At 43.7% G+C, this 18487-nt stretch overlaps 1 protein-coding gene and 1 pseudogene across 8 annotated transcripts in view; one reads left to right on the top strand and one right to left on the bottom strand.

Annotated features, from left to right (window-relative positions):
• Nucleotides 1-6908: 6908 nt before the first annotated feature.
• LOC102143338 (coiled-coil-helix-coiled-coil-helix domain-containing protein 2 pseudogene) lies at nucleotides 6909-7537 on the bottom strand (annotated as a pseudogene).
• Nucleotides 7538-14557: 7020 nt separating this feature from the next.
• The window catches only part of FLT3 (fms related receptor tyrosine kinase 3), a 94775-nt gene continuing 90845 nt past the window's right edge, over nucleotides 14558-18487 (top strand). For all 8 annotated transcript variants that reach the window (XM_005585547.5, XM_074021784.1, XM_074021782.1 and 5 more), the window contains exon 1: nucleotides 14558-14682. Coding sequence is in view for 3 of the 8 variants with exons in the window: in XM_045376840.2 (XP_045232775.2) it covers nucleotides 14640-14682 (43 nt within the window). In the remaining 5 variants the exon portion in view is untranslated. The remainder of the gene's footprint in view (nucleotides 14683-18487) is intronic.

The raw sequence follows: 18487 nt of genomic DNA, 5'->3' as shown, positions 1-18487 counted from the left end.
GGGCAAACAAGATGGAAGCAACAGTCTTATTTTTATTTTTTTCCGCAGTGTCACTCTGTTGCCGAGGCTGGAGTGCAGTGGCCATCTCGGCTCACTGCATCCTGGACTTCCGGGGCTCAAGCAAACCTCCCACCTCAGCTTCCCAAGTAGCTAGGACTACAGGCACACGCCACCAGGCCTGGCTAGTTTGTTTGTGTTTTTCGTAGAGACAGGGTATTGCCATGTTGCCCAGGCTAGTTTTTTAGGGTTTTGTTTTGTTTTTGTGGTTTTAGGAGTGGAGGTTTAATAGAAGAAAGAGAGAGGAGAACAGCTCTCTCTCTAGTGAGAGAGAGGGGCTTCTGAGAGGAAAGAACCTGCTTTGTTTTTTTAAGACAAGGTCTCACTGTTGCCCAGGCTGGAATGCAGTGATGCAATTATGGCTCACTGCAGCCTCGAATTCCTGGGCTCAAGAGATCCTCCTGCCTCAGCCTCCCGAGCAGCTGGGCTCACACCACCATGTCTGGCTAAATTGAATTTTTTTTTATAGAGACAGAGTCTGAGTTTGCTGCTCAGGCTGGAAGCCACAGTTTTTTGTTTTTTGTTTTTTTGGTAACCAAACTGTGAAAATGACGTCCTGTCAATTTTGCCATGTTCTTTGTGTCAGAAGGGAGTCATTAGCTCTTACACTTAGGGGAGGGCATTAACCAAAAGCATGAATGACAGGAGGCAGAAATTCTTAGGACCAGCGTAAAGGTTGCTAGTTGTGAGCCATTTTAACTTTAGCTAAAATCCATTAATAATCCCTTGAATACTTGAAACTGATTCAAGCAGAGCAAGTCTTTAGTTAATATGATTGCGTTTTGTTAACTATAAATCTGGAAATGTTAAAATGTTGTTGGTATATATACTTATAGTAATCCTAACTGACTGATGACATTAGGTTATTGTTTGCTGGAATGCTGAGATTTTCAGGATTATGTTCATGATTTTTAGGGGGCAAAGGGGAGGAAACAAAATTTATGAAATCTAGTTTATCCTCTAAAATCATAAAAGTGTCCGTAAAATTCTCTAAAACATTTATTTTGAAATGTCATAGCCAGAAGTGCTCAGGAATGGCTTTGTTTATAGGCAAGTAAGTCATTGGGCACCCTTGGAGATTTTCCCGTGTTATTGGCAAGATTTACATTTTCCCGCTGCTTTTCCATGGCATGAAAACTTGTGCTGCTCTGAGAATATCACCAAATTCCCATTTCAAATTAAAGCCCTCATATAAAATTGATCCCCATCCTTTCATATCACTACCTTCATCTCTCACTGCACCCCAAGAGGAGTTTTCTATTTGCCACCTGAACTCATCTAGTGATCTCTCCCTACAGGGTCATCACCTAGCAATCACTCAAATTCATAACAAATTCTTTATATCGGCACTATCAAGCCATGTTTTTCCCTTTCCTTCCTTTAAAAGTCACCTTCCAGACCAATTCTAGCAGATTTTTAATCACACAAACCTCATTAGACTCGAATTGAGATGTAGACCAGGGAGGGGATTGGGAGTTGCTATTAGATTGGTGTATGGAAATTTAAGATTTCAAAGGTAGAGGATTTCAAAGTGTAACAACAGAAACGGACTGGTAAATTGTGGTCAAAGTTGTTGGCAGCAAGGGTGTCTATGTTCTTTAAGGGTAGACGATTGGATGGATATTCGTCATCATGAAAAGTGTTTGAGTGGAGAGGTGCAAATGAATGAGAGTAGCTGGGAGTGCAACATTCCTTCCACTCAATTCAGGAAGTGAAAAGTTGTGTAAGAGATTACAGTTCAAAAAGGTAGTAGTGGCCAGACATGGCGGCTCGCACCTGTAATCCTAGCACTTTGGGAGGAGGCGGAGGTGGGAAGATAGCGCTTGTGCTCAGGACCAGCCTGGGCAACATGGCAAAACCCAGTGTCTGCAAAAAATACAAATAATAGCCAGGTATGGTGGTGCATGCCTGTAGTCCCATTTACTTGGGGGGCTGAGGTGGAAGGATCCCTTGAGCCCGGGAGGCAGAGGTTGCAATCAGCTAAGATTGCACCATCGCACTCCAGCCTGGGTGATAGAGTGAGACCCTGTCAAAAAAAAAAAAAAAAAAAAAAAAGTGGCAGTGGCTAAGAGGAATACATGATAAGCCAGATTTTTTAATTTTTAAAAAACGTGATGTGAACTAGCCAAAAGAGACTGCCCTGTATGAATTATCCCGAAAGGTGCACCCAGCTTCCGCCTCCTGATGCCAGATCTATAACCTATAATCGTAAGCACAAATCAGAGTCATCCTGAGCTCCTCTTAGGCAGGAGAGTAAACTTGCAACTCTGGGAAGCTTTTAGATTATTTAAAAAACTGATGCAAATTACAAAGTTAATATTTTTGTGCAGGTGTAATAAGTTTGCAATCTGTTATAGTTTCTGTGTTTTGTTCATGATTTGAGGTGTTTCATATGATTTAAGAGAATCTGACAGATTTATGTTTTTAGGTGAAATACTTAGAAAAATGTAGCTAATTAAGTTTGTAATCACTGTGTAAACAAGTGAAGGGATCTAATTAGTAAATCTGCAAATTTTGCATTAGTATGCATGTAAATGCTTCTTAAATGCTGAGAAAGTTTGATTAGACTTTTATTAAGTGTTTGAAGCACTACAGAGGAATAAATTTACTAAATGTGTGACTAGTTTGAAACTTCTAAGAGAATTTCATAAAGGTGTTGAATGTTTAGGAAGATTTAATACAATTCAATAATTTAAATTTATAAGATGATTACTTATCGAAGTACAAGATGAGTGTTTTAAATTTCAAAACCATATTCGATTTATAAATTAAATGACAATATTTGTAAGTTGAGCTCAAAAGCTTCAAAAAACTAAGTTCTAAAATTTGCATCCTTGGCCAGGCACGGTCGCTCTTACCTGTAATCTCAGTACTTTGGGTGGCTGAGGTATGAGGATTCCTTAAGCCCAGGTGTTTGAACCAGCCTAGGCAACACAGCGAGACTGAATCAGTAAAAATAAAAACACAATTAAATACATAAAATGTGTAGCCATAATAACTGAATATTAAAACAAAAATGCCTGGCCAGGCACGGTGGCTCACACCTGTAATCCCAGCACTTTGGGAGGCCAGTGTAGGTGGATCACGAGGTCAGAAGTTTGAGACCAGCCTGGCCAATAAGGTGAAACCCCATCTCTACTAAAAATATAAAAATTAGCCGGGCATGGTGGCCTGCGTCTATAGTCCCAGCTGCTCAGGTGGCTGAGGCAGGAGAATTGCTTGAACCTGGGAGGCGGAGGTTGCAGTGAGCTGAGATCATGCCACTGCAATCCAGCCTGGGTTACAAAGCGAGACCCAGTCTCAAAAACAAAACGCCAAGCATGGTAGCTCGTGCCTGTAATCCCAGCACTTTGCGAGGCCTAGGTGGGCGGATCACCTGTGGTTGAGAGTTCGAGACTAGCCTTACCAACATGGAGAAACCCCGTCTCTACTAAAAATACAAAATTAGGCAGGCGTGGTGGCACATGCCCGCAGTCCCAGCTACTTGGGAGGCTGAAACAGGAGAATCTCTTGAACTCAGGAGGCAGAGGTTGTGGTGAGGCGGGCGGATCACGAGGTCAGGAGATGGAGACCATCCTGGCTAACACGATGAAACCCCATCTCTATTAAAAACACAAAAATTAGCCAGGTGTGGTGGCGGGTGCCTGTAGTCCCAGCTACTCAGGAGGCTGAGGCAGGAGACTGGCGTGAACTCGGAGGGCGGAGCTTCCAGTGAGCCGAGATCACGCCACTGCCCCCCAGCCTGGGTGACAGAGCAAGACTCCGTCTCAAAAAAAAAAAAAAAAAAAAACCAAAACAACAACAACAACAACAACAAAAAACAAAACCAAAGATACCTATAAAACGTCCAACAACATGTATTGGTTCCATAAATTATGATTCATCCATATCATGCAATGAGTAACTTAACAGTAATGTCGTGGCATAATCAACATGGACAATATTTGTTTTGTTTTTGTTTTTTTTTTCGAGATGAAGTCTTGATTTTTTGGCCAGGCTGAAGCACAATAGCGCGATCACTGCAACCTCTGCCTCCCAGGTTCAAGCAATTCTCCTACCTCAACCTCCCAAGTAGCTGGGATTACAGGCACGTGATAGCACGCCAGGCTAATTTTTGTATTTTTAGTAGAGACAGGGTTTCACCATGTTGGCCAAGCTGGTCTTGAACTCCTGACCTCAAATGATCTGCCCACCACAGCCTCCCAAAGTGCTGGGATTACAGGCATAAGCCACCACGCCCAGCCAATTTTTTTAAAAGTAAGCAAAGAACGAGAATGTATATGATAATCCTATTTATAAAATATATGTCTAGATCTATGTATAAAGATACGCGTAGAGAAAAAACTAGATAGACTGGCACCAAAGTGTAAATGGTTATCAGTTGGTACAGGTAATGTGAGTGTGCGTATGGATACTTTCCAACTTTTTTTTTCTTTTTTTGCATTTAACATGTATACTTACGGTAGAAAAAGAATATTACCTTTTCTTTTTTTTTTTTTTTTTTTGAGACAGAGTTTCACTCTGTCATCCAGGCTGGAGTGCAGTGGCACCATCTTGGCTCACTGCAGCCTTCGGCTCCCAGGTTCAAGTGACTCTCGTGCCTCAGCCTCCCAAGTAGCTAGGATTACAGATGTGCACCACCTCTCTTTTTTTTTTTTTTTTTTTTTTTTTTTTTTTTTTTTTTGAGACAGAATTTCGCTCTTGTTGGCCAGGCTAGAGTGCAATGGTTTGATCTCAGCTCACTGCAACCTCTGCCTCCCAGGTTCAAGCGATTCTCCTGCCTCAGCCTCCCAAGTAGCTGGGATTACAGGTGCCTGCCACCACACCTGGCTAATTTTGTATTTTTAGTAGAGATGGGGTTTGACTATGTTGGTCAGGCTGGTCTCAAACTCCCAACCTCAGGTGATCTGCCCACCTCAGCCTCCCAAAGTGCTGGGATTACAGGTGTGAGTCACCATGCCCCACCAAGAATATTATTTTTAGTAGAAAAAAAATAGGTAATGATCTGTAAGTAGCAATGGAGAAATAGAAGAATGCCAACATTCCAGGCTTCATCATATATGGAACTGGAGGAAATAAGAATTTTCCCCAACTGCTTCCTCTGTAGCATTTGAAGAGCTACAGAGGAAGCAGTTTCCTTGGGTTAAAGCCGGGTTTCTAAGGGCCATAGTGAAGGGAATGTTTTATGGGCCACGCTTTTCACTGTGACCGTAGTATGCCTGGCACATGCTTTTATCAAAACCTCTGTAACACTTTGGTGCAAATATTTGTTGATGTGACTGTCAAGCAATATTATATTATATACCTTTGGGAATAAAGAATAACTATTTCTCTTATTGCCTCTACACTGTTATTTATTTATTTACTTACTTACTTATTTATTTAGAGATGGAGTGTCGCTCTGTCGCCAGGCTGGAGTGCAGTGGCGCTATCTCAGCTCACTGCAACCTTTGCCTCCCAGGTTCAAGTGATTCTCCTGCCTCAGTCCCCCAAGCAGCTGGGGTTACAGGCACATGCCACCACATCCAGCTAATTTTTGTATTTTTGGTAGAGATGGGTCTCACCATTTTGGCCAGGCTGGTCTTGAACTCCTAACCATGTGATTCACCTGCCTCAGCCTCCCAAAGTGCTGCGATTACAGGCGTGAGCCATCGTGCCTGGCCTACACTGTTTTTAAAGTGCAGATCCTGATTTGAAGACCCTTATCCCCTAAAATAAAAATCCTGAAAATACCTCCTTACCAGATTGCCACAGTGATTAAAAATATCCCAATTGAGGCCAGGTGCGGTGGCTTACACCTGTAATCCCAGCACTTTGGGAGGCCGAGGCGGGCAGATCACAAGGTCAGGAGATCAAGATCTTCTGGCTAGCATGGTGAAACCCCATCTCTACTAAAAATACAAAACATTAGCAGGGCGTGGTGGCGGGCGCCTGTGGTCCCAGCTGTTCAGGAGGCGGAGGCAGGAGAATGGCATGAACCCAGGAGGTGGAGCTTGCAGTGAGCCGAGATCGTGCCACTGCACTCCAGCGTGGGCCACAGAGGAAGACTCCGTCTCAAAAAAAAAAAAAAAAGTCCCAATTGAAGTAATCCTTTTTAGTTAAAACGTTATCTCCAAAAACTGCACTCTGGAGCGCTCCTCATTCTCAGGAATGACAAAATGATGGTCACTGTTGAAACAGAGTGATGGATACATATATCATTATATTATTCTCTGCACTTTTGTGTATGTTTGAAAATTTCTGGCCTCCAGAACTGTCAGACAATAAAGTTCTCTTATTTAACTCCACCCCCACCCCCAGTTTGTGGTACTTTGTTATGGCAGCCCCAGCAAACTAATACATTATCTGTTGCCACGAATTCTAAGGAGACGATTATTTTGAAATCATCTTAGACATAAAGGAATACCTATCAATTATCATGAAATTCTGCAGTTGGAATTTTGCAGTTCACCTGTGTGCCATCAAGTTTGCGTAATGGAAACAGATTCCAAGGTTCTTTTATTGTTCATTCCATTTAGGTGGGTTCATAAAAACATAGTAAAGAGCAGCTCATGCGTTCTAAGCTGCGGTAGTTATCTTCCACACATTCAGGATAAGTTAACTTGTCCAATATTTCAAATCTTTTTTTTTTCTCTTGGAAGAAAATGACTTTATTCTAATTAACTCACAAAGAATAAAATCACAACAACTATTTTAAGGAGGCCACACAAACATTTGCCCAGCTCCAACTTCTACAGAGTAGGAACACCTCCTTCCATTTCAATTCAGAAGCAAGGAAGCAACTAATGGTTCCACTTTATACCTTCACTATCAATTCTATTTTTATACTAAATTAACTTGGTTATAGAGCTGATTTCCCATTTCTCCAGGTTGAACTTCTTGATTAGGCCAATCCTTTTGCAAGTCAGCACTGTTTCAGCACCTCATTGAAACCCTCACAGAGCTTGATGTCATCCTGGTTCTCGGCACACTCCAAAACCTGTTTGATCGCATAGAAGAAAGGCTGCTGCTGCTGTACCAGCTGGGCTCCCTGAGGCTCCTGGTAAGTAATGTCAGGTCTCGCAGGCTCAGCATTACTTCCTCCACTAAATCCCCCAGTAATGGTGTGACCCAGTGTGTGCCCGACAGCAGAGCCCACAGCCACGCCAGCTGCAGTGGTTGCCATCTGGGCCATCAGACCTGGCTGCTGAGGCGCAGCAGCAGGACAGCCAACTGCAGATGGGGGTGCCGCTGCTGGCGGCTTAGCGGCTGGTGCTGGCCTGGGTGCAATTCTCATCTGAGGGGCCCGGCTGACCAGAGGGGTCATGCGGGAGGTCAAGCTTCGGCTTCCACGCAGCATGCTAGGCACGCGACGGCTCGGCCTTTTCTTCAAATCTTTTTTATTCAAAACCTTTTATTATAGAAAATGTCTAAGAAAAGTAAAATGAGCTTATATGACTGTGGCTCAGGTGCAACTACTGGTGACACACGGTTAATTTTGATTCCTCCACTTAAACCCTCCACATCAGATGATTTGGAAGAAAATCTCTGACTTTGTATCATTTTTTACAGCTTCACTGAGATCCAATTTACATGTCTATAGTTCACCTATTTAGTGTGGTTTTTAGTGTATTTACAGAGTTGAGCAACCTTCACCATAATCTAATTTTAGAATAGTTTCATCATCCCAAAAAAATAAATCCTGTTCCCATTAACCGTCACTCCCTATTCCCTCTCAACCTTCCCATTTCATATCATTTTATCTGTAACTATTTAATGTGTACCTCTGCAAAGATAAGAACTATTTTTAAAATAAATAACAATGCTATCATCAAACATATAATTTATTTTTTTTTAATGGATATAGAGTCTTGCTCTGTCACCCAGGCTGGAGTGCAGTGGCGCCATCTTGGCTCACTGCAACCTCTGCCTCCTGGGTTCAAACAATGCTCCTACCTCAGCCTCCCGCACACATATAATTTCTTATAAAATAATGTCAAAATTAAAACCAGTGATCACATTTTCCCAATTATTTTATGTGTATTTTTCAGGTTACTTGAATCAGCATCCAAATAACATCTTTACATTGCACGTTACAATTGCTTGATATTGTAATATACTTAATATATCTCTCAGGTTTCTTTTAATTTGTAGGTTCCATCTCTTTTTTTTTCTTTTTTTCTTTTTTTTTTTTTTTTTTTGAGACGGAGGCTCGCTCTGTCACCTAGGCTGGAGTGCAGTGGCCAGATCTCAGCTCACTGCAAGCACCGCCTCCCGGGTTTATGCCATTCTCCTGCCTCAGCCTCCCGAGTAGCCGGGACTACAGGCGTCCGCCACCGCGCCCGGCTAGTTTTTTGTATTTTTTTAGTAGAGACGGGGTTTCACCGTGTTAGCCAGGATGGTCTCGATCTCCTGACCTCGTGATCCGCCCGTCTCGGCCTCCCAAAGTGCAGGGATTACAGGCTTGAGCCACCGCGCCCGGCCTCTTTTTTTATTTTCTTACAAATTTTGGTTGAAGAAACCAAGTTATTTGTTCTATACAGTTTCCTAGGGTCTGGAATTTTATTTTATTTATTTATTATTTATTTATATATTTTTTGAGATGGAATCTTGCTGTATTACCCAGGCTGGAGTGCAATGGTACCATCTGGGCTCACTGCAACCTCCGCCTTCTGGGTTCAAGCAATTCTCCTGTCTCAACCTCCTGAGTAGCTGGGATTACAGGCAGCCACTACCATGCCCAGCTAATTTTTGTATTTTTAGTAGAGACAGGGTTTCACTATGTTGGCCAGGCTGGTCTTGAACCTCAAGTGATCTGCCTGCCTCAGCCTCCCAAAGTGCTGGGACTACAGGTGTAAGCCACTGCGTCCAGACTTCGGAATTTTAAAATTGTGTCCCTGTGTTGTTCCGTGTTCCATTATCCCACGTATTTCCTATACAATGGTAGTTGGATCTGGGATCTTCAGGTGTGCGCCACCAGGTCCTGGAATCTTAAGCAGATTCAGATATCATTTGTTTGTATAAGAATACCTTGTAGGTGAAAATGTGTCAAACTTATTTATTTATTTATTTTTAATAGACAAGATCTTGCTCTGTTGCCCAGCCTGGAGCACAGTGACAAAATCGCAGCTCACTGCAGCCTCGACTTTCTGGGTTCAGGCAATCCTCCTGACTCAGCCTCCTGAATAGCTGGGACTACAGGTTTGAGCCACATGCCTGGCTAATTTTAATTTTTTTTTCTAGAAGTGGGGTCTCACTTTATTGTCCAGGGTGTCTCTAACTCCTAGGCTCGGTGATCCTCTTATCTCAGCCTCCTGAAGTGCTGGGATTATAGGTGTGAGCCACAGTGACTGGCTTCAAACTTCTTTAATTTTCCCTTTTTTTTTTTTTTTTTTTTTGACATGGAGTCTTGCTCTGTCTCCCAGGCTGGAGTGCAATGGCACCATCTCGGCTCACTGCAACCTCCACCTCCTGGTGGAGGTTCAAGTGATTCTCCTGCCTCAGCCTCCCAAATAGCTGGGATTACAGGTGTGTGCCACTATGCCCGGCTACTCTTTGTATTTTTAGTACAGACGGGGTTTCACCTGTTGGCCAGGTTGGTCTCGAATTCCTGATCTGTGATCCGCCCACCTCAGCCTCCTAAAATACTATGATTACAGGTGTGAGCCACCGCACCCGGCCTTTAATTTTCTTTTGTTGTGAAATACATCATACAGCAGTGTGTAAAAATAATTACGTAGTTTAAAGAATAACAATAAAATGAACATCCAGCACCCACCACAGAGGTTAAAAAAAACAATAGGGTGTGGTTGGGCATGGTGGTCCACGCCTGTAGTCCCAGCTACCCAGAGGCTTGAGCCCCGGAGTTCAAGGCTGCAGTGAGCTATGGTTGTGCCTGTGAATAGCCATTACACTCCAGCTTGGGCAATGTAGCAAGACCTTATCACAAAACAACAATAGGGTATGTTAGCACCTTAGAGATCCCCAGTTTGTCTTCTCTAATTAAATCTCCTCTTCCCACCCCATACCAGAGGTAACCACAATCCTGACTTTTGTGATAATTATTCCCTTACTTTCCTTATACCCCTAAGAATGTACTCCTGAGAAAAATATCATTTGCTTCTGTCTTTATGTCTATTATTCCATGACTTGCTTTTCCCCCTCAACAGTATGTTTTTGAGATTCATTCCTGGTGTATCAGGTAACTGTAGCTCATTTATTTACACTGTTATTTAATATATAAGCATTTTATTACGACTGTACTGCAATTTATCCTTTTGTTGGTGGGCATTTAGATTGTTCCCAATTTTTGATATAAACAATAATGCTATGAACATTCTTATACACGTCTCTTGGCACATATGTGTGTTTCTCTGAGGTTTATATATAGGGGTGAAACTGCTGGCTGGAGGATATGTTCAACTTTAGTAAGAGATGCCAAATTATTTTTCAAAGTGCTCACACCCATTCAGACATCCACCAACTGTGTGTGGGTGTTCTCCATTGCTCTGAATTCTTGCCAACACTTTGTATTGTCAGATTTTGCCAATTGGTGAGTTCAAAGCCCCTATTAATAAAAGATATGTAAAACTGTACTATGAAGTTGATATCTCAACTGAATTCACGTGAACCCTATTCAAATATTCCTTTTGTTTGTCCCTTATTTTCAGGAGAACATAAAGCTTTGTATGTTAAAAATGACATTAAAATATTTCACCTGTGAGCTGCTACTGAAACTATGTCACAATTTTTGAAGAGAGAGAAGAAAGGCAGAGGAGATATTTGTGTGACTTAAGGGGTGGAAACATGGCATCAAGATGCTGGTAAGATAGATGACCACTTACTCATGGCTGTGTAGCAGCTAAGCAACACAGTGCTAAGAATCTACATAAAATACATCCTTTTGTGGAGTTAGCACTAGACGCTCCATTCAACCCAGAAACAAACTTACCCTTCTCTTTTCTGATTTCTCCTGTTTCACTTCATTTCTTCTGGTTGCTTTTGACCCTTTAAGAGTTTCTTTATTGCAGAATTCCTATCATGAGCTCTGACACCAAAATTTCATACTTGGGCGTGCATACCTGGGCGTGTAATCCAGGACTCTAGATAATCTCAGGCTACTTTCCTTAGTGTTGCTGTGAGGAAGAAATTAGTTCTCATATTAGATATGATTCTTGGCACATCTCAAAAAACCAGGGGCATTACTTCACCTTCTGTTAGCCTATACCTCATACTCCAAAATATTTCAGTCTATAAGATTTGCTCTTTCTAGAATTATTTTTTCCACCAATTACCATGGAAAATCAAGTGTGCATAGAAGCCATTCCTGACTGGCCGTGGTGACTCACACCTGTAATCCCAGCACTTTGGGAGGCCAAGGCGGGTGGATCACGAGGTCAGGAGTTTGAGACCAGCCTGGCCAAGATAGTGAAACCCTTCTCTACTAAAAATACAAACTTAGCCGGGCGCAGTGGCGTGCGCCTGTAATCCCAGCTACTCAGGGGGCTTAGGCAGGGGAATTGCTTGAACCTGGGAAGCAGATGTTGTAGTGAGCCGAGATCGCGCCACTGCACTCTAGCCTGGGCGACAGAGCAAGACTCCGTCTCAGAAAAAAAGAAACCATTCCTAACTTCTCCTCTCTCACCAACACCCTTTTCATGGAGATCTCTGCCTTGTGTCCAAGATTCTTGGACAAAACAGCAGTATCTTTATGATTTTGTATCCTGAATACTGCTGCACTCAAGCTGATGTTCTGCAAATGTATAACAGTTTCTTTTAAAAAAATATTTTATTAATTCTTTTTATTTTTATTTTTTGAGATGGAGTCTTGCTCTGTCACCCAGGCTGGAGTGCAGTGGCGCTATCTTGGCTCATTGCAACCTCCACTCCCCAGGTTTAAGCAATTCTCTGCCTCAGCCTCCTAAGTAGCTGGGATTACAGGCACGTGCCACCACGCCCGGCTAATTTTTTGTATTTTTAGTAAAGACGGGGTTTCACCATCTTGGCCAGGCTGGTCTTGAACTCCTGACCTCATGATCCACCTTCCTTGGCTTCCCAAAGTGCTGGGATTACAAGCGTGAGCCACTGCGCCAGGCCGAATTTCGTTTTTTTAAGACCAAGTCTTGCTCTGTTGCCCAGGCTGGAGTGCAGTGGCATGATCTCAGTTCACTGCAACATCCGCTTCCTGGGTTCAAGCAATTCCCCTGCCTCAGCCTCCCGAGTAGCTGGAACTATAGGCGCGTGCCATCACACCCAGCTACTTTTTGTATTTTTGGTAGAGACAGGGTTTCACCATGTTGGTTAGGCTGGTCTCCAACTTCTGACCTCAAATGATCCACCCGCTTTGGCCTCCCAAAGTGCTGGGATTACAGGCGTGAGCCACAGCGCCCAGCCAATCAGTTTCCTTTAAGACAGCAATCAAGCTTTAAATAAAAGGTAGTGTGTTAGGTCTTGGCCATTGGAAGCTCACTTTTCTCCCCATAACCAGCCCGTTTCATTGCCTTGTCTCCTCATGTTTCACTTATTTCAGGCCTTCAGGCCTTCTTCCTTCATTGCTGTTTCTGACCTAAGGTAGACACAAAACTCTTTAACAAAATTTTTAAACCCTCAGCAGCTACACAAAAACTTTAAAAATTTAAAATTGAGGTAAAATACACATACATAAAATTTACCATCTTAACCTTTCTTTTTTTTTTTTTTTTTTTTTTTTTTTTTGAGACAGAGTCTGGCTCTGTCACCCAGGCTGGATGGAGTGCAGTGGTGCAATCTCAGCTCACTGCAGCCTCTGCCTCCCGGGTTCCAGAGATTCTCCTGCCTCAACCTCCCAGGTAGCTGGGATTACAGGCATGCACCACTACGCCTGGCTAATTGTTGTATTTTTGTAGAGATGGGGTTTCACCATGTTGGCTAGGCTGATCTTGAACTGCTGACCTCAGGTGATCTGCCCCCTTCGGCCTCCCAAAGTGCTAGGATTACAGGCAGGAACCACCGCACCGGGCCTTAGCTATTTTTAAGTGTACAGTTTAGTAGCGTTAAGTACATTCACATTGTTGAGCAACCAGTCTCCAGAACTCTGTTCATCTTGCAAAACTGAAACTCTGTATCCAATAAACACTGGCTCCCCATTTCCCCCTGCCCCCAGCCCATGGTAACCACCATTCTACTTTCTGTCTTTATGAATTCGTAATGGGATACAGCATTGTATGTTTCGGGACTAGCTTATTTCACTTAGCATAATGTCGTCAAGATTCATCCATATTTTAGCATGTATCAGAATTTCCCTCCTTTTTGAAGCTGGAAAATAGTCGTATGTATATACTGCATTTTTGTTCATCATTCATCTGTTGTGGACATGGGTTGCTTCTACCTTTTGGCTACTGTGAATAATGCTGCTTTAAACATGGGTGTACAGACATCTCTTCAAAACCCTGCTTTCAATTCTTTTGGCTACATGACCAGAAATGGAATTGCTGGACCATATTTTTTTTTTAATTTTTCGAGAAACCTCTATAGTGTTTCCTATAGTGGCTGCACCACAGTAGACACTTCTAAAGTTTCGGCCATGTCCTGGGGGAAAGAATTATTGTGCTGTAAACAACATCTAAGGAAAATAACTGTATGGCCAAGAGTAAACAATTTTCATGCTTTATTAGAAAATGATTAAAATAATTAAGAGCATGGAATTCCTAGAATTGGGAGAGACATTATAAACCATTTGGTCTACCCCTTTCCTTTACGATGAGTAAACAGGTTTGTGGAGGTCAAACGGCCAGTTAAGTAAGGGAAGAACCAGAATTGGCATCCAGAGCTTTCCAATCTTCAACTTATTGCAGGAAAATAATAATAATTTTCAACTCGAAAAATTATGCGAAGAAGAAGAACCATTGAGCGGATGATTCGCAACATCCTCTGGGATGTATTTTCTGTGTGTTTTGTTTTCAGGGGTGTTTGTTAACCTCCCTATGCCTTGGTTGACATTGAAACCCCGCCTGTTTTTCTTGCTCCCGCCGCTGACTGGGTCCTGGGCATCCTAGGAGATGGAGGGAGAGACAAAGGAAATCAGTCCACAATTAAGATCCAGGGGGAATGGAATGAGACCCCATGCTCGCCTGTGCGCTGGCCGGAGTCGCCAGCGTGCCGCGCGGATTCAGCGCCCTTCTCAGGGCCTCAAAGATCCCAGAGCGCTAGAAGGGTGGTTTGTGGCTCCCTGCAGTCCCCACGCCCCGGATCCAAACGACAGAGTTCGGGGACTCACAGGGGCAGCAAGGAGGCAGAGCCGCGGAGCCCGTGCAACTTCTCCAGCGGGACCGCGCCCAATCTTCCCCGCCGCAGTCGGGGAGCCCCGGGGGCCGCCAAGCGCAGGCTGCGGACCGCGGCGGGCACGTGGGCTCGGCTGCAGCGCTGCGCCAGGCACCGGCTGCTCGGCTCGGCCCCTGCCTCTGGGGAGAGGGTTCCTCCCCCCTTCCACTTTGCACCAGTCCGAGGGAATTTGCGGTCGGTGACGCGCATCCTTAAGAGAGCCACCTGCAGCGCGGGGCGCGCCGCTCCAGGCGGCATCGCAGGGCTGGGCCGGCGCGGCCTGGGGACCCCGGGCTCCGGAGGCCATGCCGGCGTTGGCGCGCGGCGGCGGCCGGCTGCCGCTGCTCGGTAAGGCCCCGCTAGCCCGCTCGCAGCCCCTCGCGGCCCCTCAGCCCCCACCCCGCACTGTGGACCCGGGCGCGCGCCTCCTCCGGCCCAGCCGCCTCGCTCCTCCCCGCGCTCGCTCCTTCCATTGCCTCCCGCGCCCCTCCCCTCTTTCGCGCCCTCCGGACTCGCCCACTACTTGCCCGCGGCCCCGGCTTTTCCCACCCCGCGTCCTCTTCCCTCTTCTCCGACGTCTCTCCTCTGGCCCGGTCCGCGGTCCCGAGTGGCGGCCCGGACTTTGCAGACGGCCTCCCCGAGGCGCTGCGCCGGGTCTGGGGCAGCTCGGCCCGCGCGCTCCGGTGCTGGGCCGTCAATGGGAGTCTGCGGCCGCGAGCTCTGCGCCAGGTGGCCAGGGACCTCTTCTGGACCGACCCCTGGATACTGTAGACTCCTGGGTGTCGTCGTTAACTCTTCTTTTGAGGTTTTGATTTATAGAGGGAACTCTGATGGAAAAATGCGTCCGGGTTCTCCCCTAGAGCGAGTCGTCCTCAATAACGATACACCCCAGCCCCGCCGAATTTTGGTTGGATCAGCGAATAGTTTACCTAGGAAATATTATGCAAACAGATTTATATATTAAAATACTAGCTGTCTCTTTCTTCTACGCTCTTCTTATCCTGGCATTAAACCCCAGTGGGGTTTTCAAGGACTCTGAGGACTCTCCCCAGAGAATCTGCTGGGTAGCATAGTTATTGAAAAAAAAAAAAAAAAAGCTTCCGATCGGTTCGTGTCAGCTTTCTATTTGGAAGGATGAGAGGACTGAATCGAATTTGGGTTGAAGGCGACAGAGTTCTGGGAGCCCGGGAGCTCTGGTCCCTGTCCTAGGTCTGCAACCTTGGGACTGACACTCACCTCCCCCGGCCTCCGCGTCCTCATCTGTGCAGTGAGGGAGTCCGTGCGTGTCCCCTTCAGCTCTGAAATGCTAAGACTTGAAGTCTGTGGTAAATAGAGAAAATACTTGCAATATAGAAGTGCAGGAATTATATCCAATAGCTTTTGCTACAAATAATTATGAAATATAAAAAGTAAAAAATGTAAATCAAGGGAAAAAAGTGGAAAAACAAACATTTTAAAATTTTAGTTCTTAAACATTGTAGTTTAGTTCTCAAACATTTATCTTTACTAGTTAGTAAATCTGTAATTTCAAATGTATAGTACAATGTGTTTTTCAGATTCCATTAATACAAAATGTTAGCTTTCTATTATGTATGATATTAAGTAGTAAGTGCATTTTTCAGAAGCATAATGGGCTTTCTAAAGGTATAAGCGTCAATACTTGCAACTATATTTAAGCTGTATTGAATTCTTTTATATTTAGGAAAGAATTCAGAAATTTCTATATCTCTCTCCAGATATTTCTAAATGAAGTATAATTGGCACACAGTAAATATGCACAAATATTAAGAGTACAATTTCATTAGTTTTCATATATGTGTGTGCCCAAATAACCACGATCAGACTGAAATATAAAGTAATTCTAGCTCCAACCTCTCTGTCAGTGCTCCCTCCCCAGGTAGCCTCTATTCTGACTTCTGATGCCATAGGTTACTTTTGCCTGTGTTTGAACTTCATGTGAAGCAAACCATCACCAGTGCTGTTTTATGTCCAGTTTCTTTTACTCAACATTATAATAATAAGATTCAACCTTGTTCTCTGTAGCAGTGTGTTTTGTTTTTTTTTTTTAATTGCCAGTACCATTTCATGGTATGAATAGATGTTATAATTTATTTTATCCATTCTGTTCTTGAAGCACATGGAAGTTGTTCCAATTTTGTGTAATTATGCATAGCACTGCTGTGAACATTGTTTTATGTATGGTGGACATAAACACCATATATAAAGGATTATGCCCACACGTAGAATTCCTGGATCATAGGGAAGGGATATGTTCAGTTTTGATAGATACTGTCAAACAGTTTTCCACAGTGGTTATACCAATTTCCACTCCCACTAGAGTGTATGGCAGTTCCAGTTCCTCACATTTTTGTCAACACTTGCTATTATGGATTTTCTTGAATAAAGAAAGATAAAGTGAGAAGCTTAAACATGAGACCTTTAAAATGGTTAATAGCCTTAAATTCCTTGAATTAGAACATGAGATCCCAATTTCCCTTATATTGTAAACACTACTTTTTTTTTTTTTGAGACTGAGTGTCGCTCTGTCACCCAGGCTGGAGTGCGGTGGTGTGATCTCAGCTCACTGCAACCTCCACCTCCCAGGTTCAAGCAATTCTCCTGCCTCAGCCTCCTGAGTAGCTGGGATTACAGGTGCGTGCCACCACACCCAGCTAATTTTTATATTTTTAGTAGAGACGAGGTTTCACCATGTTGGCCAGGCTCGTCTCGAACTGACCTCAAGCAATCCACCTGCCTCAGCCTCCCAAAGTTCTGGGATTACAGGTGTGAGCCACCATGCCTGGCCACGCCCGGTCTTTTATTTATCATTTATGAATAATGAAGAAGCTTTCCAAGTGGCATTTAAAGGAGAGGAACATGTTCCCAATGGGCTTTTCTGCATTATGTGCTGATATTGGACAGAGAGAAGTATTTCAATATTTTAAGAGCTGTGTACTACCTTTTTCATTAGTGTTAAAAAAAATTCGTATTCAAAGCCTTGAACTGCACATTTGAGTTGCCATCCTTTTCCCTTGTTGCTTATCTTCCTTTATTTGCCTTCTTGGAAACTCCTAGCCCAAGGGGGAATGATTCAGGAGAAAGTGGAGGGAAGGGACACTCAGCAAAGCTTGGTTTGGATTGAATGTGAGCCCAGACCTGCCGACCTGACATTAAGGTCCCCTCTGACTCTGAAAGTCTAGCTCTATTTTTTGCCATTATATAGGTGTAGATTGGATATTCATTTCTTTTTAGGTACTTCACGTCTATCTATAGTAAATTATCCTCTTAGGTTTAATTGTGAACTGCTTGCCTTACATTAAAAATGGATTAACTTTTTATAACTAAAAAGGCACTTTCAGTAACTCTTAGCTGTTGGTAAAGATTTGTTATTGGATTCTCCTGTTGTTTAAACTGAAAAACAATCAGGCAATGAAATATTAAATGTGAAGGAGGAAAACTTACTTATATTCCAAGGGAAGACTTCGGATAAGAAAAATGAGGAGAAAACATGCATTAGGAAGAAAAAATCCATTTTTATTTAAGAAACTTTAATACCAATTTTTTTCTTCCTTCCTTCCTTCCCTCCTTCGTTCCCTCCCTCCCTCTCTCTTTCTTTCTCTCTTTCTTTTCTTTCCCTCCCTCCCTCCCTTCCTTCCTTCCTTCCTTCCTTCCTTCCTTCCTTCCTTCCTTCCTTCCTTCCTTCCTTCCTTCCTTCCTTCCTTCCTTCCTTCCTTCCTTCCTTCCTTCCTTCTTTCTTTCTTTCTTCAACCTCCTGGGCTCAAGCAAGCCTCCCACCTCAGCCTCCTGAGTACCTGGGACCACAGGCACGTGCCACCACACCTGGTTAATTTTTTGAAAAATTTGTTGGTAGAGATGAGATCTCACTGTATTGCTCAGGCTAATCTTGAACTCCTGGGCTCAAGTGATCCTCCCAAAGTGCTAGGATTACAGGTGTGAGCCACCATGCCTGACAGAATACCTATTTCTACTATTTCTTGCTGGGCACAAGGGGTACAAAGTTTAAAGAGATGGGGGTAGGGGAACTGGTGTATAAATCACCAATTTTATTCTATTTAAGAAATGCGTGGTCATTGCCTTTCCCCAGGAAAAGTATTTCAGTATGCTTTCTTTTAGTTAAACCTTCCGACACAGT

The sequence above is a fragment of the Macaca fascicularis genome, chromosome 17 (genome assembly GCF_037993035.2).
Source record: "Macaca fascicularis isolate 582-1 chromosome 17, T2T-MFA8v1.1".
Lineage (NCBI taxonomy): Eukaryota > Metazoa > Chordata > Mammalia > Primates > Cercopithecidae > Macaca > Macaca fascicularis.
Note: the sequence above shows the minus strand (reverse complement) of the source record. Positions and strands in the feature narration are given on the sequence as shown.